The sequence below is a fragment of the Mirounga angustirostris genome, unplaced genomic scaffold (assembly GCF_029215605.1).
Source record: "Mirounga angustirostris isolate CCGP_5_RB_7025 unplaced genomic scaffold, mMirAng1.0.hap1 SCAF_14, whole genome shotgun sequence".
Taxonomy (NCBI): domain Eukaryota; kingdom Metazoa; phylum Chordata; class Mammalia; order Carnivora; family Phocidae; genus Mirounga; species Mirounga angustirostris.
In genome coordinates, this window is record NW_026991722.1 from 73,073,306 (window position 1) to 73,099,399 (window position 26,094).

The following is a 26,094-nucleotide window of genomic DNA, read 5'->3' on the forward strand; positions in this document are numbered from 1 at the left end:
ATTTATCTTTTAAGTTTGGAATAAAGTTACAAGATAATGCATGTGAATCACTTGGGCAGGCCCCGTAAGATGCCAGCTCTGCACTGTTGGTGTGGGTTTGTGCCCACTAAATGTGTGTGTTTAGTGCTTAACTTTTTTTGTTCTTTAAGTTTACTTAAAGTTCTTGTAAGTTTACAGAAAGTTTACATACCTTCACTTAGGGAAGGTGTGCAGATTGTCAAACCGAGAGCAAAACTTTTAGAATTCTGTGGAGAAAAAGCACTGAGTAAATATGATTGATTATTGTGTCTCTTTTCATTATGTTTTTTGGTATGTGGCAGTCCTTTCCAGAAAGTGAAGTCAGATAACATATATAGTTATGTATATGATTGAGCATGAAAACTGGTAAGAAATAAAAGAAATTTCTTTTCTCTCTGACAGAAAAAAAATACTCAGAAACAGCCACCGACATCCGGGCTAATCACAGCTCTTCTCCCGGACTGCTGCCACATGGAAGGAAGGAAGTGTCTGTGAGACCAGCCTGGGAGAAGAATAAGTCAGTTAGCTATGAACGGTGTGAGCCCGCGTCGGTAGCCCCACATGGTAATGATTTTGAGTATACAGCAAAAATTAGGACCCTAGCTGAAACGGAACGGTTTTTTGATGAACTTACAAAAGAAAAAGACCAGGTAAAAACAAAAACTTAAAAAAAAAACAAAAAACAAAACCCAAATGTTTTTCTGAACTTAATGCTTATGTCTGAGGAATAGTCAGAGGGAATTATGGAGTCAGACCATGCCAGGAAGCTACTGTGGCTCGCACCCCAGAGCTGCGCTCGGATCGCGATTGAGCTGAGCTGTCCTTGCTGAGCAGGACAGAGGGCGCTTACATGAAGGCGAGGCGCACTAGAAAGTACTAGGCTGAAGCCTGTCCTTTCCATTCTGTTACAGACATCCCTGCCATTCGTCAGAATTCTTCTGTTTTTATCTAAATTTGTTTTGTGTGTTCACAGATTGAGGCAGCACTAAGTCGAATGCCTTCTACTGGAGGACGAATCACTTTGCAGACAAGATTAAACCAGGTGAACCGTCTCAGCTTGAACGTGTGTTAGAGGCGTGGTGCCGGCTGGGGTTCCATTATTCAAGATGTTGTATTAGGCACCCTGGAACAAAAACTAAACTAAACTTTCGGGCTAAACTTTCGGCCTATTAGGAAGTGTTTGGTGATTATAGTATATTTTATTTTATTTTTTATTTTTTAAAGGTTTTATTTATTTATTTGACAGAGAGAGACACAGCGAGAGCAGGAACACAAGCAGGGGGAGTGGGAGAGGGAGAAGCAGTATAGTATATTTTAGAACTGCGTGCTGGCTTTCGGGAATAAAAAGTGATTTTTCCTTTATGCTTCATGAAAAAGACGTTCATGCCACTATACAATATGCCTTTGAACAGATTTTATGTTAAATTAATCCTCTCAGGGCGCCTGGGTGGCTCAGTTGGTTGAGCGACTGCCTTCGGCTCAGGTCATGATCCTGGAGTCCCGGGATCGAGTCCCGCATCGGGCTCCCTGCTCAGCAGGGAGTCTGCTTTTCCCTCTGACCCTCCCCCCTCTCATGCTCTCTCTCTATCTCATTCTCTCTCTCAAATAAATAAAATCTTTAAAAAAAAAAAATTAATCCTCTCACGTTAAATGTCCCTTTCTGTGTTTGTTTTTTCCTCCCCAGTCTCTATTTCTCAGCCCCTTTCCATTTAGTAAATACATAGAACAGTTGGCTTTGCAACTGGAATAGCTGTAGAGGTTAAAAAGAGAGAGATGGGGGCACCTGCGTGGCTCAGTCAGTTAAGCGTCTGCCTTCGGCTCAGGTCACGATCCCAGGATCCTGGGATCGAGCCCCGCATAGGGCTCCCTGCTCCGCGGGGAGCCTGCTTCTCCCTCTGCCTCTGCTCCTTCCCCGGCTCTTGCTCTCGCTCACACTCTCTCTCAAATAAATAAAATATTTTAAAAAGAGAGAGAGAGATGTGATTCCATTATTGAGCAGGAGATGGTTCAGGTGAAGCGGCTCATGTGCATTTCTTTTAGTTGCCTTCCAGAGAGAATCAAAATGCATGAAACCATGGGACATTTACAGTCTCTTTTTGTAACATTTTAAGCATAACGACAAGGATAGGTCTCTTATATAACTGCATGTTTTGGCTTTTCAGTGCTTTAACTTCAGGAAAAATTCATTTTCAGATTGATCTGTGATACCAGAAGGAAAAAAAAAAAAAAGCAAAGAAAACAGCAGAGGTCTTTCCTTGGGCTTATATACCTAACTTCTCCTTAAGACTTTAAGTCTCTTATTGTTTTTGTTGTTCCAAAAGTCTTTACTCAATAATTTGTAAGACTCAACACATGAAACTCTTCTTCCTTATTGGGAAGGCAGAAGGAAAACTTGTGGATACTCTGATTGTAAATTTATCTGAAACATTTGTTACATATATATTTTTTATATAATGATTGTAAGCTTTTAAAATAACTTAAAAGGGAGTAGAGCCTGTTCGTACATGTCAAAGCTGTTTCTTCCAGTAAGGAGACCAGTGACAGCAGAAAGGGACTGAAGATGCTTAAATACGATTCATAAGTGGAAAAAAGAAAAATTGGCAAGAAAAAGATGAAAAATATTCAGCCTCACCAATGAGTAAAAAACTACATATTTGAACAGAAGCATCTTTACTTATTTATTTATTAAAGATTTTATTTATTTATTTGACAGAGACAGCATGAGAGAGGGAACACAAGCAGGGGGAGTGGGAGAGGGAGAAGCAGGCTTCCCGCAGAGCAGGGAGCCCGATGTGGGGCTCGATCCCAGGACTCCGGGATCATGACCTGAGCTGAAGGCAGACACTTAACGTCTGAGCCACTCAAGTGCCCCCAAAGCATCTTTTTTTAAAAAAGATCTTATTCATTTGAGAGAGAGAGAAAGAGAGAACATGAGTTTGGGGAGGGGCTGAGGAAGAGGGAGAAGCAGACTCGCCCGCTGAGCGTGACCTGAGCTGAAGGCGGACGCTTAACTAGGCATACACTTTTTTTTTTTTTTTAAGATTTTATTTATTTGACAGAGAGAGACAGAGCGAGAGAGGGAACACAAGCAGGGGGAGTGGGAGAGAGAGAAGCAGGCCGCTGAATAGGGAGCCCGATGCGGGGCTCGATCCCAGAACCCTGGGATCATGACCCGAGCTGAAGGCAGACGCTTAACGACTGAGCCACTCAGGTGCCCCAAAGCAGCATTTTTTTTTTTTTTTTAAAGATTTATTTATTTATTTTAGAGAGAAAGCGTGTATGCACTGGTCAGGGGAGGGGCCAGAGGGAGAGAATCTCAAGCAGACACTCTCCACTGAGCGCAGAGCCTGACCCGGGCTCGATCGCATGACCCATGAGATCATGACTTGAGCTGAAATCAAGAGCCAGACACTCAACCAAAAAAGCCCCCCAGGCACCCCCAAAAGCATCATTAAAAAAAAAAAAACTTACATAGGCAGGTATTTAAATACACACACACGCAAAACAAAACAGTACCCAGGATTTAGAAAAGCATATTCTCATACATGGCAGGTGGAATTAGAAATTGTCACAAACTTTCTGGAATATAGTTTGACCTCTCTCTGAAGCTTTAGAGTTTTGCATCTCTTCGGACCTAGCATTTTTACTTCTGGAATGATTCCTAAGGCAGTATTTACAGATGTATGCAAAGAAATCTTTTTAAAAATATTTATTGCAGCATTATTTATGGTATCCAACATTAGAAGCAACCTAAATTTCTGCTAAAAGATTCTTGGTTAAATCTAATGGAATATTGCAAATTAATTTAAGATGATATCACAGAAAGATATTTCATAACAAAAGTTCAGCTGAAAAATGTTTTGAAGTAGAGAATTTGATTGTTTTTATTTTTCTTCTTAATGATGTGGATATCTACAGAAAAAAAACAAGAAAGAGGAACTGGTTATTTTTTACTCCTCTGTCTTCTAAATATTTTATCGTGAACGTGTGATCCTTTTATTTTTTTATTTTAATTTTTTTTTTTAAGATTTTATTTGAGAGAAAGTGAGCGAGTGAGAGAGAGCAGGAGCCAGGGGAGGGGCAGAGAGAGGAAGAAGCAGACTCCCTGCTGAGCAAGGAGCCCAACTTGGGACTCTATCCAGGGACTCCAGGATCATGACCCGAGCTGAAAGCAGCTACTTAACCGACTGAGCCACCCAGGCACCCCTTATGTGATCCTTTTATAATTAAAGTTGTTAAAGAGGAACTTTTAAGTTTTATTTCAGGATACCAGTGGAGTTAAGACTGAATAAAGTACCTAAAATGATAAATTTATATTCCAGGCTCTATTTATTTAACAATAGTACTGCTTATTTAAAAATAGCAGTTGTTACATTGATTCTTTGTGAAATCTCTTGTTTCTTGGAAGAAACTCCTCCAGCGTGTTCCCTCCTTTTTAACTTAGAAATTCTTGTCAGAAGAAAGTTGTTTGACATATGCCTCAGTGGGATAAGGCACCGATCCATTTCTTCCCGTGACGTGTGTGAAGTACTTTTGGGCTCCTCTCGTTCTGTCCTCAGTTCAGCAGAATCCGAGAGTCACCTCCTTGCTCGATCCCGTTGCTCTTGCTGAGATTTCCGCATCCTCCAAGTAGCACTGGTACTGAGGATGTGTTAAGGTGCTGAAGTGCAGCATTTGATTTGAATGGTTGAAACACTGATTCGCACTGTTTAAAGAAATAATATAAATAAGATGATTTGTGTAAAAAAAAACAAACCAACTCTAATTTGAATGTTTCTGCCTGCTCCTTTGCTAAAAGAAAGCTCAGTTTGGTTGTAATTATAGATCAGTGAACTCGATGCAGAATTCTAACAAAACTTTTCCTGTTATTTTCCCTTAGGAAGCCTTGGAAGATCGTTTGGAAAGGATTAATCGAGAACTGGGCTCAGTTCGAATGACATTAAAGAAATTTCATGTTTTGCGCACCTCTGCAAATCTCTGAGATTTGTAGCCATTAAATTTTGAGACGTTTTTGTTTGCACTAATGTATAATTATGCACTCAGAAAAGGCAAACTATTTTGTACTGTTTATAAGCCTTCAAATAGTAGTTTTACAATCATGCTATTCTTTACACTTACTGTTTTATACTTCAAATGGCCACATATTTTCAAGATATTTTTGTTATGCTCAGGAATCTCTTGTATATTTTACTATTTAAAAAGTATTATTTTTAAATAGTGTAAGTCTCCAGTTTATATCAATAGTAAGGAAATGTAAACAGGGGAGGCAGCTTGTTTCTAAACACATAGTGTTATCCTTTTACAATTACCTTTGCACACTAATTTTATATACTTGTTCTACCTTGTGAATATGATTGTTTTTTTAAATAAATGCTTAAGAATAGCTTCTATAATAATAGACTAATACATGCTGAATGCAAAAAAAAAAAATGCAGCATACCCTGGATTTTAGTTGTGTTGGGATTTTTTTTTTTAATGGTAATGCAGTTCCTGTTAGGAACACGTCTTAGAGTGAATATTAGAATAGTAATAATGGAAATATTGGAAATAATGGAATATTGGAAAGCTTTGGAAACTATGAATAACTCCTTTTGTTTCCCTTGAACTTTATTGTCTGTAAGGAAGGAAAAATGAGAGTTGTAATTCTCTAATGTCGTATATGTAGTACTTCTCAGAAAACGGTAAGCAGTTGGGGAGCTGTAGCTTTGCACTCAGCATTCCGAGTGGAACTGTGTCCCTGCTGTGGCCATAAGTTGATGGATGAAGCTTTGATGGAAGACAGACCACCACCCAGTGAGGTGGTTTCCTCCGGGTACATGGCTTCAGCCGTCAGTCACCATGCAGATGTATTTAACCCTGCTGCGCTCCTCTTCCCCTGCCAAAAAAACCTCCTGCCATAGCAGGGGCTGTCAGAATGCTAGGTTTAGATTAGAGCACCCGCGCCTGCTTGTGCATGGACACAGAATGTGTGTAGATGGAGCGTTGGGCCTTTGGCCATGCTGGAGGGCTCCAGCTCCCGGCCTTGGCAGTGGCACGTGGGCAGGAGGCTGTGCTCTGATCAGCAGCACTAGCAGGTATATGGTCTGACTGCTGGTCAAGTCTGGGCTGTTCCACTGCCCACTTTTCGGTGGCTGGTCGGAATCCAGTGCCCATATTCCTGTACACGGTCATAAATAGACGCATTCTGAACTTTCAATATTTATTCCCACTGATAAAGCTCAGGTTTTAAAGTTTGGTTTTCTTTTGAACTTTTTCTTCTTATGTGACCCTTAGTAGCTTGTAGTTCTAATGAGCCAAGCCAACCATCACTCCACTAGGGTCTGTGTATGCCTTTGAGCAGGGATCTCAAACTATCTTTGAGTACCCTTCACCAAAGCTTACCTGGCTGAGCTCCAGGTGTGCTGCCCAGCGGTGCTCCCTTCTCAGCTTTGCTGGGGGAGAGGGGTCCTCCATAGGGAGGGGCCATCTGACACCTGACTCTTGTGTTCCTATCCATGAGTTGAACCTTTGCTCCTGACTCCTGCCACCAGTTGAAGACCTTGGGCTAATCACAATTATTCAGCAACCAAATAAGTGCCTTTATTCGTAGTATTTTTTTCTAGCCTTTTTTTTTTTTTAAGTCAACTAATTATAGTAAAGAATAAGTTAATTTTAATCAAGCTCCAGTACAGCTGTGTCAAGACCTAGTAAAGGGATTGACTTTACCGACGGTATTCCCTTTGTGTTCCTATATGTGACATTAAAATCTAACTTGAAAATTACTAGGATATTCATTGTTCTCTCCATTTATCACGAAGTCCATCTCAAGAATAGGAAATTGCCATTTCAGAAGAGATAGTTTTATCTTGTGAAGGAGTTATCTTCTTAGTAGTCTCTATTGGCTCATTCCAAGAAAGATCGGAAACCCCATCAAAACCTCTTCTGTGCCTCTCAGAAGACACGCGCTTTGATTCTTGAAACGTATCATAGATTGGAAGTAGCAGTTACTTACTTAAACATTAAAAAAACCTTTTTCTTCATAGCTTTGAAGAGGAGAACCAAGGAAAATCCTCTGAGCCATCTTTCCCTTTTTTGTGCTTAATTTACAAACATAGAATGCTCAGCTTAAAAACAACCCCAAAGGTGGCGATGTTAGAAAGTAGCCGGTGTCCCTGGGAGGTGAACTATTCCGTGTCCGGCTGGGGCTGAGCTGCTGGGGAGTAAACCTGAGTGCACCTTCCATTTTAGGATTATTTCAATGCAAATAGAGTTTGCTCTCTCTTTTCCCTTGGTTCTGCCCCCTTCCTCTCCTTTCAGGAGCCCCCAGGCACAGTATGTTGTCCCGCCGATGCCGAAGGGGTGGCTAAGGGCAGAGCTGCTGGGCCGGGGAGGGAGAGCCAGGCAGACCTGGGTCATCACCAGGCTCAGGCCTGCCCCCCTCGGCAGCAAGAGATAAGATGAAGCGATAAGAAGCTTCCTTCCATTTTAAAGGAGATTATGTAAAGTACCTGGTGCTTAGTAACTTTTCAACAAAAGTACACATTTCAGATTCATTCTGAGTTAATGAGGTGTTTGAAGTAGTGATTTAGGACTTTTTAAATAGAAAAGTAGGTTGTGCCCCCAGCAATTGACTTAAGAATGACCTTGGGTTGGTTGTCATTTCTGTTAGGTGGTCTAAGATGATCTCTCCACTTTTTTGCAAGAAAAATGAGATTTGGAGTTCAAATGATCCTCTTCCTGGTGTGAGGTGTTTGTTTTTTACGTGACTATTAAAACTGGTAACCTGTTGGGTAGAAGTTCAGAAGCATCTTAAATAGGTGATGGGTTATTTGATGTAAATATAGGCTATTTTCCTTAAAAAAAAAAAAAAGGTGGCCACTTAAGCAAAATAATGGCTCCTTTGAATGTTCCATAACTAGACCTCCACCGTGGGGGCCTGTAAGGTAGGACCGCAGGAAGGCCGGCACTGGGCATCAGAAGAGCCATATATAAAGATGAGGATTGTTTTTAGAGTTTGACGTACAACCGAACCGTGTTCCCCTCCTTAACTCTGAAAAGCCAGGTGCTTTGCTGAATGCTATTTAAATTTGAATTCTGCACTTAAATATGTAGTAAAATTAGACATTTTTGTCATTCTAATTTTTATCTCAAAAGCAATTTTCATTACATTTTAATGTGCCACTTGGGCTGTGAGGCTTTAAGAAGCTTTAAAAAATAAGTGCATACCTAGCACCCCTTAAGAATCCTACAGGTAAATCATGTTTACCCGTCATGAGAGTGTGTGTGGTCATGAGATGTACAGGTCTGATTAAACCAATTATATTGCACACATTCTGCAGGAGATAATTTTTTGCCAAGAGTTCTGCGGCAGTTTGATAATAGATTAAACTACACCAGTATTCTTAGGACCTTAGAAGCTTTCTCCTTCCGATTTATGTTTTATTTCAATAGATGCCTCTCAGATAGGAGGAATCAAGCCATAAATTTGCATTTGCTGGACATGATATACCATGTCATCGCTGTGACTACAGACTTCAAAGATAATTGTCTTACTCACCATTGCACTGTAACAGTGACCAAATATAATGTGAAACACTTGCTTCCTGCAGTGCTGCTGATAGGCAAAGACAAGTGCTTGCTGCAGGTGTTTTTAACTCTAGGCAAGTATGGGAGTCATGGAATTGTAAGCTCTGTCAGAGCAGGGACCCTCATGTCTTCATTCTTGTATACAGGCACTCAATAAATATCTGTGGATATGAACTACATTGTGATATTCGTGTATTTATTCCTACCGGGTTATTGTGAGATCTGCTTTTTGATGGGCTTAAGGCCTGCAAGTTTTGAGTGCAATCATGGCAAGGTTACGATGGTATCACCCAGGGCCTCAATTGGGGCTGGTGGACAGGCAAAGAGCCTGACTCTGGAGATGTCCGTATGCTCCGAAAACCTTTCTTAGTGGGACTTAAGGCACCTCTTGGTGGAGGGAGGAAGGTGAGGGCTTTGTATTTGTTGGGACACCTTCACTGGTCTCAGAGCAATTGTCCTAAGAGCGTAAGGTAATTTGAGAGTTGCATAATGATGGCTTTCCTGGCTTCCTCTCCAATTCTGACAATCACCACAGGGATGAGCAGCCTCTGGTGGTTTTCCTCTCTCTGACTTTATCAGAACAGTCTGGGACTGCTTTAATTTTAGCACTTGCCCTTCCAGGGAGAGTGCGCCTTTCACCCACAGGAAGTGATACTTGGTGATAGGTGAGCTAGGTTTTAGCTGTGCCCGATTTAATTCCATTACTTCAGGTCTTGGCACAAAAGGCCATTCCTGCTCAATCCAAATACACACTTGGCCATTTTAAGTTTCACCCAGTGCCCTCTCGGTCGTCTTGTTCACGTCTGGAGAGTCCAATCGGGAGGAAACCTCAAGATGAAGCTTTTTCTGATCCTTCTGCAGTGCCTTTACGAGGTCGGGGACTAGAGCTTCACGCGTCCCTTCCGGCTGTTACTACTCCCGCTACTTTTGATTTCCAAGGGGCATTTTCATCTTTAGCCCGGAGCGAATGGATTCGGGGCCGGGGAAAGAACTGTCAGCTGCACACCTGGTCTCCGATACAAGTAGCCAGCATCCAGGTTTGGGCCTCATGAAGTCGTATGCAGTTTGTTCCCCTAGATTGGTCATCTTGCTGCTTACCTTCGTTTTTAAGAAAGCTACTTAAGAGGGGCAGTGCCCGCAAGCCTACTCGTCCCCTTCCGCGAGTGCACTCGGCTCCTCCAGGACCGTCAACGCCCCCCGCCCCCGGCCCGGCGGGGCAGCGAGCCCAGGCCGCGGCGGGGGACGGCGAGTCGGCCCGAAGTTTGCCGGGCTTCTTCCGGCGGAGCCCAGCCCTCGGGGCGGGCGGGGGCGGCCCCTCGCCGGGACTCGCCGCCGCTCCCCGCGCGGCCTGACGGAGGCGCAGGCCCGCCGCCGAGTGGGGGAATGCGAGGCGGGCCCGGCGCGCACGGGCAGCAGCGGCCGCTGGGGCGCGCGGGGCACGGCGGCGCCGCGGCGTAGAGCTGTCCAGCCCGTCCGCGGGCGCGCCCGGCCCCGCGCCCCGCCGGCCGCCGCCCCCTCGTCCGCCTCGGCCGCCGCGGCCCCGCGCCCCGCGCCCAGACCCGCGGGGCCAGCACGTGCGCGCCCGCCGCCCGCGCCGACGGCCGGGGAGCATGCCCGCGGGGGCCCGGCCGCTCGCCCGGGGCCAGCTGGCGGCGGCGGCGCGCGGAGCCGCGGGGCGCAGCCGGCCGGGCCGGGGCCGCGGGGCCCGCGCCTCCCCGGCGGCGTGAGGCGGCGGCGGCCCAGCGCGGCCGAAGAGGACGGAACCGCGGCCGCGCAGAGCGGGGTGAGTGTGTCCGCGGCGCGGCCGGAAGGCGGCGCGGCCGGGACCCTCCCCGGGCTGGCGGCGGGCCCCGGAGAGCCGGGCGCGGGGCGGCGACCCCGACCGGGCGGTGGCCCCGGAGGGCACCCCCCCCGGCCCCCGCTGGCCCGCCCGCCCGGGAGGGAAGGAGGGAGGGAGGGGAAAGTGGGAGACCCGGCCCGGCCGCCCCGCGCGGGGAGGAGGGTGTGGCGCGCGCGGGGACCCCTGCCTCAGGAAGTCGCCCCGGAGCCCGGCCCCCGGGGACTCGCCGGCCCTCCGGAGTCGGGGCGGCCCCCAAAGGCTAATTTCCGAATTTCCGTCGGTTGCGGCCGGGGCGCGGAGGACTCCCCTCCCCCAGTGACAAGTGTCACCGCGGTCAAGGGGCAGGTGTGTGTGCAGTGCTGGGCCTGTCCGGTCCGGCCCGCGCTCTTGAGGGAAGGGCCAGGAGGGGGCCGGGAGGAAGTGGTGGGCACAGCCCTCTGTCCAGGCTTCCGCCGTTCCCCGCCTGCCCCTGGACCTCCCTCCAGCCCTGGCAGGGGCTGGGTGGGTTGTCTGGGGCCTAAGCATGGGGTGTGGCCCTCCGAGAGGGGCCAGAACTTAGAAGAAGGTGCTCCAGGTGCCCCTCTGGCTGGAGGAAAATCTGGCCCATCTCCATCCCGAGAGTCTCCCTCTCCCGTTGTAACCTGAGGTACCAGCTCTCTTGGAGTGGCCCCCTCATCCTTTCTTATCAGGGGCAGAGCTGATGGCTGGTTGGGGGAGAGGGGACCACTTGCTCCTCCCCCATAAGATGCAAATACCACCCCCCCAAGAAACCCCAAATCGACATTCTAAGTAAACAATGTGCTTGCTACGAAAATGTCATTTCAAGGCAAGTCCTCTAGCTCTGTCCCCTTTCAGCGGACCTGCTGCCCCTATATGGAAATTCTAGATTCCTCATCCTACACTCCTCTCCCTACCTCTGAAATAGGGGCTGGGGCAATTCTGCAAAGTCTCAGGCTTGCCCACCTCCCCCTCTCCAGAATCGGGAATCTTCAAAGGAGACCTCGTTTGAGCATCTTTCTTGGTCCACTACGGGCTCTCACCCCCGCCTGGGTGTCACTGGAGCTGCTGGATAGGGCCCTGTCCTTCCTCTGGACCTTAACTAGCACCCAGGCCCCCAGCGTGACTGTCTCTGCTCAGAAGTGTCACTGCACTTTAATATCTCTTGTGTGGCTCTTATCGCTGTCTGCCTTATTTTACAGTTACTTTTTGTGCCTGCCTGCCTTTTATCTCCCCTGCTGGCCTGTGAGCTCCTGGAGGAGAGGCGTGGAGTTTGAGTCATTCCCCAGTCCCCCGCCCTGGCTCAGCACCGTGCGCACAGTCCACGGCTAGATGGAGTCGAAGCCCCCTTCCCAGCTTGCCTCCAGGGCCCCAGCTCATCTGGCTCCTGGACTTTTGCAGTTAAATTATTTTTCTTCTCTTAAGAGTCTGTGGGTCCTGATCACAAGAGATTTCCCAGACCTCTCCCTTTGCGGAAGAAGCACAGTGGGTTCGGTAGGGCTGTTTTTCTTGTAGGGAGTGACTTGCCAAATGACTAGGACAGTGCATACTCTGCTGTTCTCTGGGTGGTGAGTGTGGAATGGCCCTTCTCTCTGGCCTCCCACAGCTCACTGTGTCGGGGAGGAAGTAGGCCAGAGAACTGGACTACCCCGGTCAAGGATCCAGGCCTGGCTGTCCTACAGTATCTGTGTGCGCCTAACTAAGACACTTGGTTTCTCTTGGTCTTGGTTGTTCCTTATGGAATCTGAAAGAAAATTCCTCTGCACTGTACAGAGCCCTCAGGATCTGGGCTCTGCCTCCTCTCCTCTCTCTTATCAACCATCTATTATCAGAACCCAGGCTTGTCCTCACAGGCCTTCCCAGGGAAAGTTGATCACCTTTACCTTTGTGTTATCCTGACCTGATGTACCATGTTGAATGGCAGTAATCTGTTTACAGGTGGCCCCCAACATCCCCACTTAGACTGAGCGTCTGGGGGAGTGGTGCTGGAATGCTTTTCTCTGTATTCCCACTGCCTGGCTTGTGGTAGGCTCTCAGGAAAACGTTGGGTGAATGGCGAAGGGTCAGCTCAGATGCCGCCAAGAGTCCTCACCCCAAGTTGACTTCTTGTACGTTCTCTCTTGGGGGATCCAACTTTTCTCCCTCTCTGAGGCCGATTTTAAAACCAAGCAGATGTTCTCCTAACCGTCCCATCCCGTTAAGTCTTTCCAACTTGGTCTCTGAGAAGAGCCAGTCATGGAGAATGTGCCCTTATATGTAAAGATTAGAAGAGGAATCTTCTGGTCCTTCAAGATCATTGCCTTGCTGCTTTTGAGAAAGATGCCATGGGCCGTGTGCTCTGCAATGGAAGGGCTCTAAGGATCTTATTCCTGAGGCTTTAGCGCTGGGCAGGAGCAGTGGTCAGAGTCTGCAGTCATGGGCTTGCTGGTCACTTATCACCCTTGCTTACATGAGATCAATCCCCTTGCAGACAGCCATTCTGAAACCAGCTTAACAGGATCCCCTGCCGCCAGACACAGATGCAGCTAAGCAGTCTTTGCATTGCTTCTCCATAGCTCGTTCTGTTGATGTTTATCCAGCTTCTACTGGGGACCCGGGGATGTTATTAAATAGAGCCATGGCCAATCCACGTCTGGTTTGCTCTAGAACTGTAACAGGGGGCAGTGCCCCCTCTGCTCAAGGCTTCCAACAGAGTGTTGCGTGAAAAATTCCTCTTCCAATTTAAGGCCAGGCAAACTTTGCTTCCCCTGCAGGAAACGAGGTTGCTACACTTTTGACCACGAGAAGGAAGGTGGGGAAGGAAAACATGCATTGTGTGCACAGGGCTGCCTCGTGCGCCCTATAAGTTAGGTAGCATTCTTCCCCCATTTTCTCAGAGAAAGAAATTGAAACACAAGGAGATCAACTGATTTGCCCAAAGGCTCTCTGGATTTTTACCCACTACTGCCTGATTCTCCCCTTGCCGCCCACACTACTGTCTTTCTGAGTGATTATGGTTACCTTTTCTTCTTGGCTTCCAGAATGCTTGGTGCACAATGCAGTATTCCATCTAGAACGGTATTCACTGAGCCTCATGGTCAGCATATTTATTCCTATTTCTTTTGTCTCTCTCTGTGTGTAAATCTATCTATATTTTTAAGATTTTATCTATTTTGTTCTAGGGAGAGAGAGAGAGCACATGCACAAGTGACGGGGCGGGGGGGACGTGTAGGAACAGAAGGAGAGGGAGACAATCTCAAGCATAGAGCCAGACGCGGGGCTCGATCTCACAACCCTGAGATCATGACCGGAGCTGAAACCAAGAGTCAGACACTTAACTGACTGAGCCACCCAGGCGCTCCTCTGTCTATATTCTTTGTAAGTCATCACAAAAGGCTTCTGGAAATCAGGACAGATAAGTGAGTTAAATACAATAAGTAAGGGGCGCTGGGTGGCTCAGTCGTTAAGCGTCTGCCTTCGGCTCAGGTCATGATCTCAGGGTCCTGGGATCGAGCCCCGCATCAGGCTCCCTGGTCGGCGGGAAGCCTGCTTCTCCCTCTCCCACTCCCCCTGCTTGTGTTCCTCTCTCACCGTGTCTCTCTCTGTCAAATAAATAAATAAAATCTAAAAAAAAAAAAAATACAATAAGTAACATTGCACAAAACTTAGGCCAGCTCATGGTGTGGTTGGGGAGAGGCACCCCACAGTTAACAGGTTGTGTGTGATAGGTCTCACCTAAATGGCAGGCACAGGGGCGCCCGGCTGGCTCAGTCGGTGTAGTATGCGACTCGATCTCGCGGTTGTAGGTTCGGGCATCACGTTGGGTGTAGAGATTACTTAAAATCTTTAAAAAAAAAAAAAAAAGATATTTAAATGGCAGGCACAGTTCAGAGGAGGAGACGCCCTTTCTGGGTAAGTCAGTCAGGGCTGACTTCCTGGAAAAGGTGGGATTTGAACAGGCCTTGAAGAATGGGTGGAGTTTTGATGGCCGCAGCACCTGTAAAGGTGTGTGGGGTTTATAGGGTCTAATCACAAAGGGCCCCACCAGAAAAGTTCTGGTGTGAAGGGAGGGGATTGGTCTGGAGGGTAAAGTGGCGGGGGGGGGGGTGTCTGGTGATGCCTTTTCACATTGTCTCCAGCCCTGACCGAGTGCTTGAGAACACTGGAGCTGGGAGGGTTGCATCCTGGTAAAGACTAGAAGCTGAGGCCAGCGGAAGAGAAGCGACTTGCCCAAGACCCCTCTTTCAGCCTGGAACCCAGGTCCCTGATTATCAGTTCAGTGCTCGCTCTTGACACCAGCAAGGATCATGGCAGCAGCCTTGCACATTGGCCCGTTTCTCCCCTAAAAAGGGTATGAGGGTACCGACTCCCTCACCCCCAGCCCAGCAAGCACCATGACAAACCCAGGCTCAAGCTCTACGGCCAAAGACCTAGAGAGCGCCGTTGGAGAGGAGAGCTGGGATTTGCTGTCCTTACTCATATTAACAACTGCCCTTGCCAGAGGATGGCAAGAAAATTAACCAACAGGCAGGGTTCCGGTAACAGACACATCAAAAACCTAAGCAACAGCGTTGGGGAGGAGCATGGAAAAAGCAGTTTCCCATCCTCTCCTGGCTGAAGTCCCTCATCCTTCTCAAAGCTTTCCTGTTGTGGGAATGGGTCAGGAGTTGGGGTGCAGGGGAAAGGCAAAACAGCAGCGGGACTTAGGGGACCCGGAGGCGGATCCCGTCTCAGAGCCCCGTGATAGGCGGGGTGTGGATGTGTCCCCCCACAACTGGGGGTGAGCCCTGCAGAGCAAAAGACCTCCAGTTATAGTATATGGTCCAGCACGTGTGCACACGGCCCCGGCTCCTTCATCCCAGTCCTTCTGTCCATAAAGTGCCGCCGACACCGCATTAGCGAGCACAGAACCACCGTCCTAGGGGTCGGACAGGGTTAGGTTCCCGCGAGCGCTGCTCGCACATTTGATCACCAATCAACACAGAACCCCGTTTTATGTTTCCGTTTCAAGATGCCTTGTTTAATAGATGCTGTCATTCATTAACATTGAACTCCACCAACAGCAGCTGTCACTCACACCTGAATGAAGCTTATCTCACTCAGGTATTTCCTCTGTGAGGCACATCGCTGCTCAGAAACAAGGGAGCGTGCTTCGGCGTGAGGCCCAGGGCCACTTCCAAGGGTGAAATCACGGACAAAAAGGCACAAAAACGTGAAAAACATGGCACCACACTGATCCCAAAAAGGATGCTTGTTTTCGGTCTTGAGAGCTGAAAGCAAAAGGCAGAGCGTCTCCTTGTTCAACCTCAGCTGGGATCACACACGCTGGGGGACTCAGAATTTGTCGCTGCCCCGCACGTGTTGGCAAATGGCCACATAAGCCCCACGAGCATTACTTGTAGCGAGTAAGGAGTTCGTAAATACGGAATCCATGAATGATGAGGGCCAACTTGTATGGGCAAAGCACGTCCTCGATGGCCTGTTTCGACGGGTGCACCATGGCATTCCTCAGAGATAAGGACGGACTGTTGCCCGATTTTTACAGAAGAGGAGACGGGGTCAGAGAGGTATCCTAACCAGCTCCAGCTTGCAGAGGCCAAGACTTGCACCCACCCCCCGTTGGCCCCCGGCTTGGCTCTTCTTTCTCATCTGTGGCCGTACTTGCGGTCAGATCCTTTTCTCCTCATATCTCCCCCGGGACAGGGACCTCGCCGGCCATCAGTGTCATCGTGTCTGCCCCCATGGTGTCCCCAGCATCTAGCATGGGGCACCTCGACGGTGCTCAGTACATACATGGGGAATGGAGGCTGGGGCTGCGGATTCTGGGCTTTGCTGTCTCAGGTACCAGAGAAAGGAAGAGTACTCGGCATACGTCCCCTCCCTTGGCTCCCCTGTGCCCTCTTCCAGAAGGGCGCCCACCTCTCCTTTCCACAAGCCTGCTGGCCACACATACACACAAGGGAGGGTCAGCAAGCCCACGTAGGTCCCTCTAACTGCACTTTGCTGAGAGGAGCCGAGGGTAGTCCTTCACCCAAACGAATGATCCACTTAAGGAGGTGTTTCAGGCCTGTGTGGGGCTGCCTATGGCCTCAAATCCTGGCCTTCTCACTCCTGGGAACCTTTCCAAAAACGTTTGCCCCGGTGCCCTGTTAAGAGCTGGAACGTAGGTAATACAGATGATTGCTCGTTCTTCTCTCTGAGGCTGTCTTCCCTTGCAGAGCTGGTTCCTGGCGATGGACAGAATTTTCTCTTTCGGCAGCCGGGGGGCTCTCCTCCTAGGCCTCCGTAGGGTCTGGCTGACTCATCAACGGTGCTGTGGAGCAGGGTGCTGGCTCTTTCCCCCACTGCCGGCCTGCCAGGACTGAGTCAGGCTCTGCAGCCTGCTGGGCTCACCTGGCCTCGTTCCATCAAAGAATCCAGCCCCCGCTGGGGGGCTCACGGGGCAGCGGGGTGCTGTGTAAGGCCAGGGGAGAGAGGAGGGTCAGTGCTCTGGGTGCTCCCAGCTCTCCCCCCCCCCCCCCCGCCCCGCGCTGTCTCTGCAGCCCTTTGAAAAGCTATCTCGAAGGGGGTGTGGGGGTGGGAGTGTGTCAGGACAGAAATAAGGAGACCATTCCCATTTTCAGTGGAGAACAGCTTCCGTGGGCACAAGGTTGGCCAAGAGGTGGGGTTTCCCGGCAGGTCTGAGAGCTCGGTTAAGGGCAGGTTAGCGATAGCGTGCCCCTCCCCTCCTCTGTCCTACTGGAGGGCTTTAATTGCTTTGCTTTTCTTGGCACTTTGTAAGAGTTGACTTTTCACTTGTGTTTTCATGAGAGGGGGAAAAAAAAACCCAAACATTTTCTGCAATTACAATTTTTCCCTCTTGGGTGATCACAATGGAAAAAAGCATTTAAGGCCTTTGGAAACCACACATAAGTGAGGCTCACCGAGAGGGGTGGGGGGGACATTCTTCAGGGGACGGCCAGACATGGAAGCAATTCGGTCGCTCCCGTGTAGGGAAACAATCATTTCACATTTATTTTGGGTTTGCTTGTTGCAGCATATTTCAATTAGTTCGCCAGTGTTGTGCATCTGACAGGCCAAACGTTTATTGTGGTTGAACCATCTGGGAGGTGGGAGGCCTGCAGCCTTCCCCAATGGCAGTCGGTAACTACTAGTTTAAAGGAAATTTGTTTGATGTGTTCAAGAACCCAACACTAAAAACACCATTAATAACAAAAGCCTCAAGAGTTCCGAAAGCGGGCTCGCTTGTTTAGCCGTCAATTGGACATGCCTAACCCGAGACCTCATTTTTCCTCCGTGCGCGTGACATTTTCCAATACAGTGAAGCAGAGTTCTGAAGTGGCTTCTTTAACTGGTCCAGAGCACGATTTGCAAGAACCCAGTGCGGAAAGGAGCTCATTAATTTGTAGCTGGATGCCGCGCTGCCTGTGCCTTTCCTGCCGGGCGGAGCAGGGGAGGTGTTTAACAGATCCCTGCATTAGTATGCAGCTGAGCTCCCGTCCTGTACTGCGATAGAGAACGCTGGTTTTATTTCAGTTCCAGCCTTCAGTGACTCACCGTAGCATCGTGAGTCCGCAGGAAGGACTGCTGACCAGCTCAGTCCATCCCGCTCTGCTTGGGCACCATGGTTTAGAGCACTCATTTTTCTTTCTACCCCTGTGATTTCCCCTGGCTAAAGGGCTCCTTCCTGAGGAATGTTCTGCCCGGCTTTCTGTCGGGGGTGGGGTGGGGTGGGGGGTGGAAATAGGAATTCAGAATCTTACGGAACACGGAACAAGCTGGGCGAGCCAGAAGGAGCACTGGAAAAAACCAAGTCCAAGGGTTTGACCTTTCCAAGGGAGGAATGACTTTCCATTTCCCTGAAACCTTAAGATCCTGGGGCTGGGTGTGGAGCACAGTGGAGACTCAAGGACATGGTGGTGAATGGAGGCCGGCTCATAAATTCTGGGCCATCCGGTTCACTCGCGTTTGTCCTGGTGGCCTGGTCGCTGCAGGACTGGGGTTTGGAGGGTTTAGGCTAATAATAGCACATTGTCTCGTACCCAACGAGGTCGGCCCTTAATTTTGGACTTCTCCGGATCCTGAGATTCCTGCTCCAGGAGAACGCAGCTCTTCCCTCTTGAAACTACAGGGGGATCCCTGGTCTGGCCCAGCCGCTCCTCAGGCTGAGGGACCTCGGCCTGTTTGCCTTGGAACCCCCGGGCACAGTGGCTGGTGCTGATTCAGGGCGGTGTTGGGAGAGGCAGTGACTAGAGGTCCAGAGGTGAAGGGCCATCTCTCGTTTATCCACCTTTTTATAATACCGTTCGGTACACAGAGTGCTTCCACCCTATGTGCTTTATTTGACCCACGTAAATGCTGCAGTGCCCATTTTACAGGTGAGGAAACAGAGGCTCGGAGGGGTCATGATTTGGCACCCAGTGCTTTCACCCGCCCTGTTTCACACATGGGGACGCCATAGCTCAGAGAGGTCGTGATTTGAACCAACCACAGAGGAAGCTCCCTCTTGACCTAACGTGGCCCCGATTCCTCACATTTGTGTCCGTGTTCAGTCACGTCATTACACAGCCGTGCTGTGGTGTTACGTCCCGTCAGTATTTCCTGATCAGGTTCAGTCTCAACAGTGCCCGATACTTCTCAGTTTGGGTTTGTATGTGTTTTTCTTGCTGCTTTCCTTTTCTTTTTTTTCCCAGAGGGGAAAACAGAATTCCTTTTCTGTTCGTTCTGTAGCTTTTGCTTTTCAAAGAGGCCAAAGAGCTCCACAAACTTAGAGCAGAATCCCCGAGATGGTGTTGCATGCTCTGAGCTCGTGGCTGTCTGTGGACGTGATGCTGTGGCCGGATTCGGGCCCTGTTGTCCAGTCTGCCAGCTGTGCACCTGGGAGGCTCGTGATCAGAGCTTGTCCAGAAGGGGGAGGTCCCGCTCACCATCCACTCCGGGTTCTCATCTGGGGCTGGGTCCTCTTGGTCTGTGTCTGTCCCCTCCTCCTGCCTGACTTCCTTAGAGTCTCAGGCCTCCTGGGAGCAGGAGAGCTGAAGGCCTGTGGCCCTGGGCTGAGAGGAGCAGCTGGTGCAGGTGGGCCTACACCGGGGCCTCTGGCTCGGGTCAGGGTCCCTTCTGCAAGCATTATAGGGTTTGCTTTTCCCAGAGGGCCTAGAGGCATATGTCCAGAGTGGCGGATTTGGGTCCTTGGTCCAGACAGAGACGCATCCCTGGAGCGCCTCACGCTATGTAAGTCACCCCCTGGATGGTTGTCACCTTGGGACAGCTCCCAGGTCCAGGTGATGCAGCCACCGGTGGGGCTCTCAAGGCCAAGGGCTGAGTGATCCCTTCTTGGCTTCCTTGGAGTGCCTCGCCCAGTTGTGAACTTGGAAAGGGGGGTTGACAAAGTCTCTGAATGCAAGGAGATGTGGGGAAGGTGGCCTGGCCCACCTGCCTGCCCAGGTGGCTGCTTGCCTGATTGTTCCCGATTGCTGCTTGGAATAACCCAGAAGGATTCCCAGCCTCTGGCTGTGCTCAGGCCTGGACACAGAGGGAAAAGGGAGGTTCCAGCCTGTGTGGAACCCGCAAGCCGGGGAGGAGGCGGGAAGGGCCCCTCGATGTCCTTTTCCTTTCTTTGAATTGAAGTGAAATTCACAGAACATAAAATTAACCGTTTTTGAAGTGGACAGTTCAGTATCATATAGTCCCTTCACAATGCCGTGCAAGGACCCCCTCTGTCTACTTCCAGAACATTCTCATCACCCTGGAAGGAAACACCCGTTAGCAGCGGCTCCCCACCCCCTCCCCCAACGCCTGGCCACCACTAATCTACTTTCCGTCTCTATGGATTTTCCTGCTCTGGGCGTCCCATAGAGAGGGAGTCGCACAATGTGTGACCTTTTACGTCCAGCGTCTTTCAAAGAAACATGATGTTTTCGAGGTTCATCCACGTTGAAGCAGGGGTCTGTGCCTCATTCCTTTTTGTGTGTGAGGTAATGTCCACACCACATTAGATTTACCATCTTAGCCAGTTTTGAGTGTCCAGTTCGGTGACGGTAAGCTCACTCACACAGTTGTGCAGCCCCCTCCCCCATCCGTCTCCGGAACATGCTCATCTTCCCCAAAGTGAGACTCCGTCCCCATGAAACACAAATGCCCTCTCCCCTGCCCCCAGCCCCCAGCGGCCACCCTTCCACCTTCCGTGTCTGTGAGTGGGACTCCTCTGGGCGCCTCGTGTACGTGGAATCACAGAGTGTTTGGCCTTTTGTAACTGGCTTACTTCACCGAACATAATGCCCTCAAGATTCATCCCTGTTGTAGGTTGTAAGTTGTGATAGAACTGCACTGTTTTTTAAATTTATTTATTTGAGAGAGAGACAGAGCATGAGCAGGGGGGAGGAGGCAGAGGGAGAGGGAGAAGCTGGCTCCCCGCCAAGCAGAGAGCCCGATGCGGGACTCGATCCCAGGACCCTGAGATCATGACCTGAGCCGAAGGCAGGCGCTTAACCAACTGAGCCACCCAGGCGCCCCTACATTTGTTTGTTTGTTTGTTTGTTTATGGCCAAATCATAGTCCACTGTATGGACGGGCCATATTTTGCTTATCCACTCATCTGTCGATGGACACTTGGGTTGTTTCCGGGCCAGTGAGATGTTGACTCTGGATGGGGGCAGTGAAACACAGCCGGGCTCAGAGGGCCTGGGGGTCCAGAGGCAGGAGTTGTACCATTTCCGAGGGGCATGGCCTTTGACACTTGCTCCTTTCTGCACCTTGGTTTCTGTATCCATCCAACTGGGTAGAAATGCTCCCTTCCAGGGATGCCCCTGGGCTTGCAGTGACTGGACGTGCGTGTGGGAGGGTAGCTTGCACACTGAGCTGCCGTCTTCCTGCTCAGGGATGTGAGGCCTGGTGGTGCCTGGCCTTCCGCCCACCTGGGCTCCCCTGTGACTCCCCCTTGCTGGAAGTTTCTCTCCCTTGCAGAGGTTTCAGAGCCAGCCCCAGGAGAAGGTGGTGGCCGTGTGTCCTGCCTCCTGGTGGCCTCCAGAGCACTCGCTGATGCCTGCTGATAGCAGTAGGAGACACACGGCCTCCTGAAGCACCGTCCCCTGGGCCCCTCCTTCAGGGCTCCGGGAAATCAAAGCTGAAGGGATGACATCGGCAGCCTCCTGGGGTGGCTGAGTCAGAGCAGAAAGCCAGTCTGGAACTCACTAAGTCACACTTGCCTTCATTAGGCTAATTAACTTTCGATGTGAATTAGCTTTATGAGCTGATTTAGGAAATCCATTACCATCCGGGGCCAGCTTGGTGTGCAATGGTGCCTCGGAAGCTGTGCTGTACATTTCCTTCTCCGCCAATTAGGGGTGCTTAATTATTAACCTAGGGCTGGGTGGCTAATGAGGGCTTGCGTTCACCGTGCTTTATTTGAGAATTCTAAGGCTTTTTTTTTTTATTTTATTTATTTATTCATGAGAGACAGAGAGAGAGAGAGAGAAGCAGAGGGAGAAGCAGGCTTCCCGCTGAGCAGGGAGCCCGATGCGGGACTCGATCCCAGGACTCTGGGACCATGACCTGAGCCGAAGGCAGACGCTTAACCGTCTGAGCCACCTAGGCGCCCTCTAAGGCTTTTAAAAATTAACCATAATATAGTTAAAATCGTCCTAGAAATCCTAAGTTATGACCCATGTTGCAGCTGACTTGGAATGTAAACTAAGGCAGAGGGTTGATTTATGGATGGAGGGTGAGGGGGTGTTCCGTGTGTGTAAACTGCCGGCTAATGGCCAATGGGGGGCGTTCACTGGTTAGGTTCTCAGGCTAGCCTACCCACAGAATTACCACCTACCAGGTGCCCGGTGACTGAGTTCTCGAGGCATCTCTTCTGACAGCCCTCTGCCGTTAACCCATTGTACAGACGAGAACACAGGCCCAGAGAGGCAAAGTGGCTTCCCCGTGGACACGGAGCTAAGAGACTCAATGCCAGGCATTCTGGATCCAAAACTCTAGGCTCAACTGCCACTTTAGATGGTTTACCATACCATGGACCCACTTTGGAGTTAAGTATGCTTTTGGGAGCCCACCCGAGAATCTAAGCATTATGTAAACTTTCTTTCTTTTTTTTAAAGATTTTATTTATTTATTTGACAGAGAGAGACACAGCGAGAGAGGGAACACAAGCAGGGGGAGCGGGAGAGGGAGAAGCAGACTCCCTGCCGAGCAGGTAGCCCGATGCGAGACTCGATCCCGGGACTCCAGGATCATGACCTGAGCCGAAGGCAGTCGCTTAACCGACTGAGCCACCCAGGCGCCCTATTGATAATTTTTTTATTTTATTTTATTTATTTATTTGGGAGAGAGAGAATGAGAGACAGAGAGCATGAGAGGGAGGAGGGTCAGAGGTAGAAGCAGACTCCCTGCCAAGCAGGGAGCCCGATGCGGGACTCGACCCCGGGACTCCAGGATCATGACCTGAGCCGAAGGCAGTCGCTTAACCGACTGAGCCACCCAGGCGCCCCTCTTTTTTTTTTAAGTGGACAGACTTGTCCCGTGGTGCACTTGGAGAAGAAACACTTCTTACTTCCAAGGCTTAAGTGGAGCCTCCTGAGGCTGCCGTCAAGAGAGTACTTGTTTGTGCCAGAACGTTTGTGCCTAGGGGAGAGGGTGCTCCTTGCTTGCTGGTGCTCACCTGCACGGAGCCTGTGGGTGACATGTGTCCGGGACCCCGTGGGTGCCAGTCTTTGCCGACTCTTCAGGGGCGTGTCACAGATGGTGCTCTGTGTTACCGGAGACCCGGGTGTGCTGTCCCCTGTTTTCAGGGCTCAGGGGCCTTCCCTTGCTGCTTAGGTGTTGGTCACCGAGTGGCACTGAGCTTTGGCAAGCCCCCATGCAGCTGGAGCTGAACAGACGGGGGTTTCGGGACGTAGAGGTTTTATTTTTAGCCCCACAGCCTCTGTGATTCTGTCACTATGGAGATACCAGACTGGGGCCCTCTGTGCTTCTTCTGCCAGCGAGGAGAGGGGGTCTTGTTTCCTTCCTGCAACTTGGTTCCCCAGGCAGCCTCGGCTTCTCGGTCAAGACCTCCATCTGTGTGTGTGTGAGAAAGAGAGAGAGAGAGACAGACAGACAGGTGCTCCTGCTGCAGCTCATGATGAGGAAGGATGAGCTCTGGGCCCCGCCCTGCATGGAGGCCAGTGTCCACAGCCACCTCGTGCTTGGGCTGGACGGCACCAGGAGACCCAAGGCCCCATGGACCCTGTGCCGTGTGACCTTGGACAGGTTGCTCCCTCTCCCTGGGCCTTCATTCCCTCTCCTGACAGGTTGGGATGATCCTGCTCTGGATCTGGTGACGTAATCGATTGGGGCAAACTATGAGTCTACAATGAGGTTTGAGTGCCATGAGTGTGTGTGTGTGTGTGTGTGTGTGTGTGCGTGTCCAGTAATCATCGTAGATCACCTAGAATTTTTCCTGCTCTTTCATCTTGCTCCTGTTTCCCGTCATTTGGCTTCTCCAGTCAAAGGCAGAAAAGGAGGAGGTTGGAAGGAAAAGTATTTAGTCCTTTCCATACATTATCATAAAAGCCATGTCGAGGGAAGTTGAAACCAACCCCTCTCCCACTACCGATGTGCCATCCCTAGAGTTTATGAAAATACTCACTCTTCTGGTCCTGTGGCGAGTACGCCGCCTTGCCTCCGGCGGGAAGGGACACACGGCCCCTTAGCTCCGTTCCTTCGGAGACATAGCTGAGGATCCGAGGGGCCGAGGTATTTGTCCCGAGCTGCCCAGCTGGAAGCACCAGGGCTGGAACTAGTGTTTCTTGACTCCGCTGCACCCAGCACGTTCTCTGCGGCTCCACACACAATGGCGCGCATGAAGTGGGCAGATGCCACTCTTTTCAAAAATCCTCCTTTTCGAATCTCAGGCTTGGCTATTCTCCAAAAATTGGAAGTGATGAGTGTTGATGAGGGTGTGGAGAGATGAGAAGCCTTGTGCACGCTGGTGGGAGCGTGAAACGGGCAGCTGCTGCAGCAACAGTCCGGGGGTTCCTGAAACCGTGAGACACAGTCAGCCTGGGACCCAGCGGTTCCACTCTCAAAAGCACTGAAAACAGGGACCTGAACAGCTATTTGTGCACCCCGTTCCTAGCATCACTGTTCATAGGCAGAAGGTGGGCACAACCCAACCGTCCACGTGGATGTCCATCCGGGGGAATATCGTTTAGCCATAAAAAAGGAGGGAAGGGCTCCCGGGTGGCTCAGTTGAGCGTCTGACTCTTGATTTCGGCTCAGGTTGTGATCTCAGGGTCGTGGGATCAGCCCTGTGTCAGTCTCCATGCTCAGCCCGGAGCCTGCTTGAGATTCTCTCTCCCTCTGCCCCTCCCCCTGCTTTCTCTCTCTCTCTCAAGTAAATAAATCTTTAAAAAAAAAAAAAAAAGGAGGGGGTTTCTGACATGTGCTATGGTGTGGGTGAAGCTCAAAAACATTAAGGTGGGTGAGAGAAACCAGTCACAAGAGAACAGTATTGTTTGATTCTGCTTGTATGCGGAGCCCAGAATGGGCACATTCATAGAGACCAAAGGTAGAATGGTGGTGACCGGGGTCCGGGGGGAGGAGTTAGTGTTTAGTGGGTATAGAGCTTCTGTTTGGGATGATGAAAATGTTCTGGAAATTGTGGTGGTGGTTGTTGCACAACACTGAATGTCCTGTGAATGGTGCATTTAAAAATGACTAAAATGGTAGAAAAAAACCCCACCAATTAGGCTTGTCTTGGACCTCAGGTGAGACTTGGGCTGGATCCCACCTCGCTTTTGCTTTTAGGGAGCTTCCCCCAGGCATCGGAAGAGACCCCGCCAAGGCCCCCCAGCTCAGTGGCAAGCCTGTGCACTGGTCCTCCTGCTCTTTGAGGAGGGTGTTCCTGGCAGTTAACGGCCAAGAGCAGTCCCTGTGTGTGCACGACATCTGTCTCTATGGAACACTTGTGCCCCTGACGTCGGGCATGTCCTTTTATGGCGCTGCTTGCTCTCAGTGAGTGGAAAGATAAATACCTTTTCAAAGAGCAGATGCCATCTGCCCAGGGTCCCTGGCGTCCGCAGCTGCAAAGCGAGTGGGAGCCGGCTCCGCCGAGGGCAGGTGCAGCTGCAGCCCCCGGGGGAGTCAGGCGGGGGTGCGCAGAGGAACGGACCCTGCGCATGGTCGAGGCCCCGTGCAGACAGCGCGGGTGTGTGGCCCTGCCACAGACCTGCTGGGGGGACCGAGTGGGTCACCGGCTCTCACCGAGCTTCTGTTGGCTCACCTGCCTTTGGCTGGTCGTGAGATTTCAAGGGGAGTGTTTGTGCCTCTCATGGTGCCTGGTGCCTCTCAGCGCTTGGCAAGCCTTTGATTCACCCTTGCTGTGGCCTGCAGAGGTGCCGGGATCCCGGGTCTCTACCAGGGAGAGGTCACAGGCTTCCAAGAGTTCTGGAGGTGCAGCAGAGGTGTGGCTGCCTGGGAGGGTGAGGCCTGTGCAGACTGGGGCAGGGAGGAAGGCGTGACGTGATTGGAGGGGTTCCAGGCCGCACCAAACTGCCCCCCCCCCCCGGGTGCCTCATGGAGCCTCCTGCTCTGTAGGCAAACCCCTGGGGCTGCTTCTCTGTCTTCGTATTCGATTCCTGGGGCTGTGTAGCCAAGCACCGCACACTGCGGGCTTTAAAACACAGAAACGTATTCTCTCATGGTTCTGGAGG

The 26,094-nt window shown here is 50.4% G+C and overlaps 2 protein-coding genes across 21 annotated transcripts in view; both read left to right on the forward strand.

Annotated features, from left to right (window-relative positions):
* The window catches only part of MPHOSPH9 (M-phase phosphoprotein 9), a 62,200-nt gene extending 53,440 nt beyond the window's left edge, over positions 1-8,760 (forward strand). For 10 of the 11 annotated variants that reach the window (XM_064578260.1, XM_045887786.2, XM_054510548.2 and 7 more), the window contains 3 exons: positions 421-668; positions 992-1,060; positions 4,898-8,760. In XM_064578260.1, the coding sequence (XP_064434330.1) occupies positions 421-668; positions 992-1,060; positions 4,898-4,999 (419 nt within the window). In that variant the 3' untranslated portion in view covers positions 5,000-8,760. The remainder of the gene's footprint in view (positions 1-420; positions 669-991; positions 1,061-4,897) is intronic. The other variant, XR_008507105.2, reaches the window with a different exon arrangement.
* Positions 8,761-10,219: 1,459 nt separating this feature from the next.
* PITPNM2 (phosphatidylinositol transfer protein membrane associated 2) overlaps positions 10,220-26,094 on the forward strand; it is a 131,172-nt gene continuing 115,297 nt past the window's right edge. For 6 of the 10 annotated variants that reach the window (XM_064578255.1, XM_064578256.1, XM_045887774.3 and 3 more), the window contains exon 1: positions 10,220-10,366. The gene's annotated coding sequence lies outside the window, so the exon portion shown is untranslated. The remainder of the gene's footprint in view (positions 10,367-26,094) is intronic. The other 4 variants (XM_045887770.3, XM_045887775.3, XM_045887776.3 and 1 more) reach the window with 2 other exon arrangements.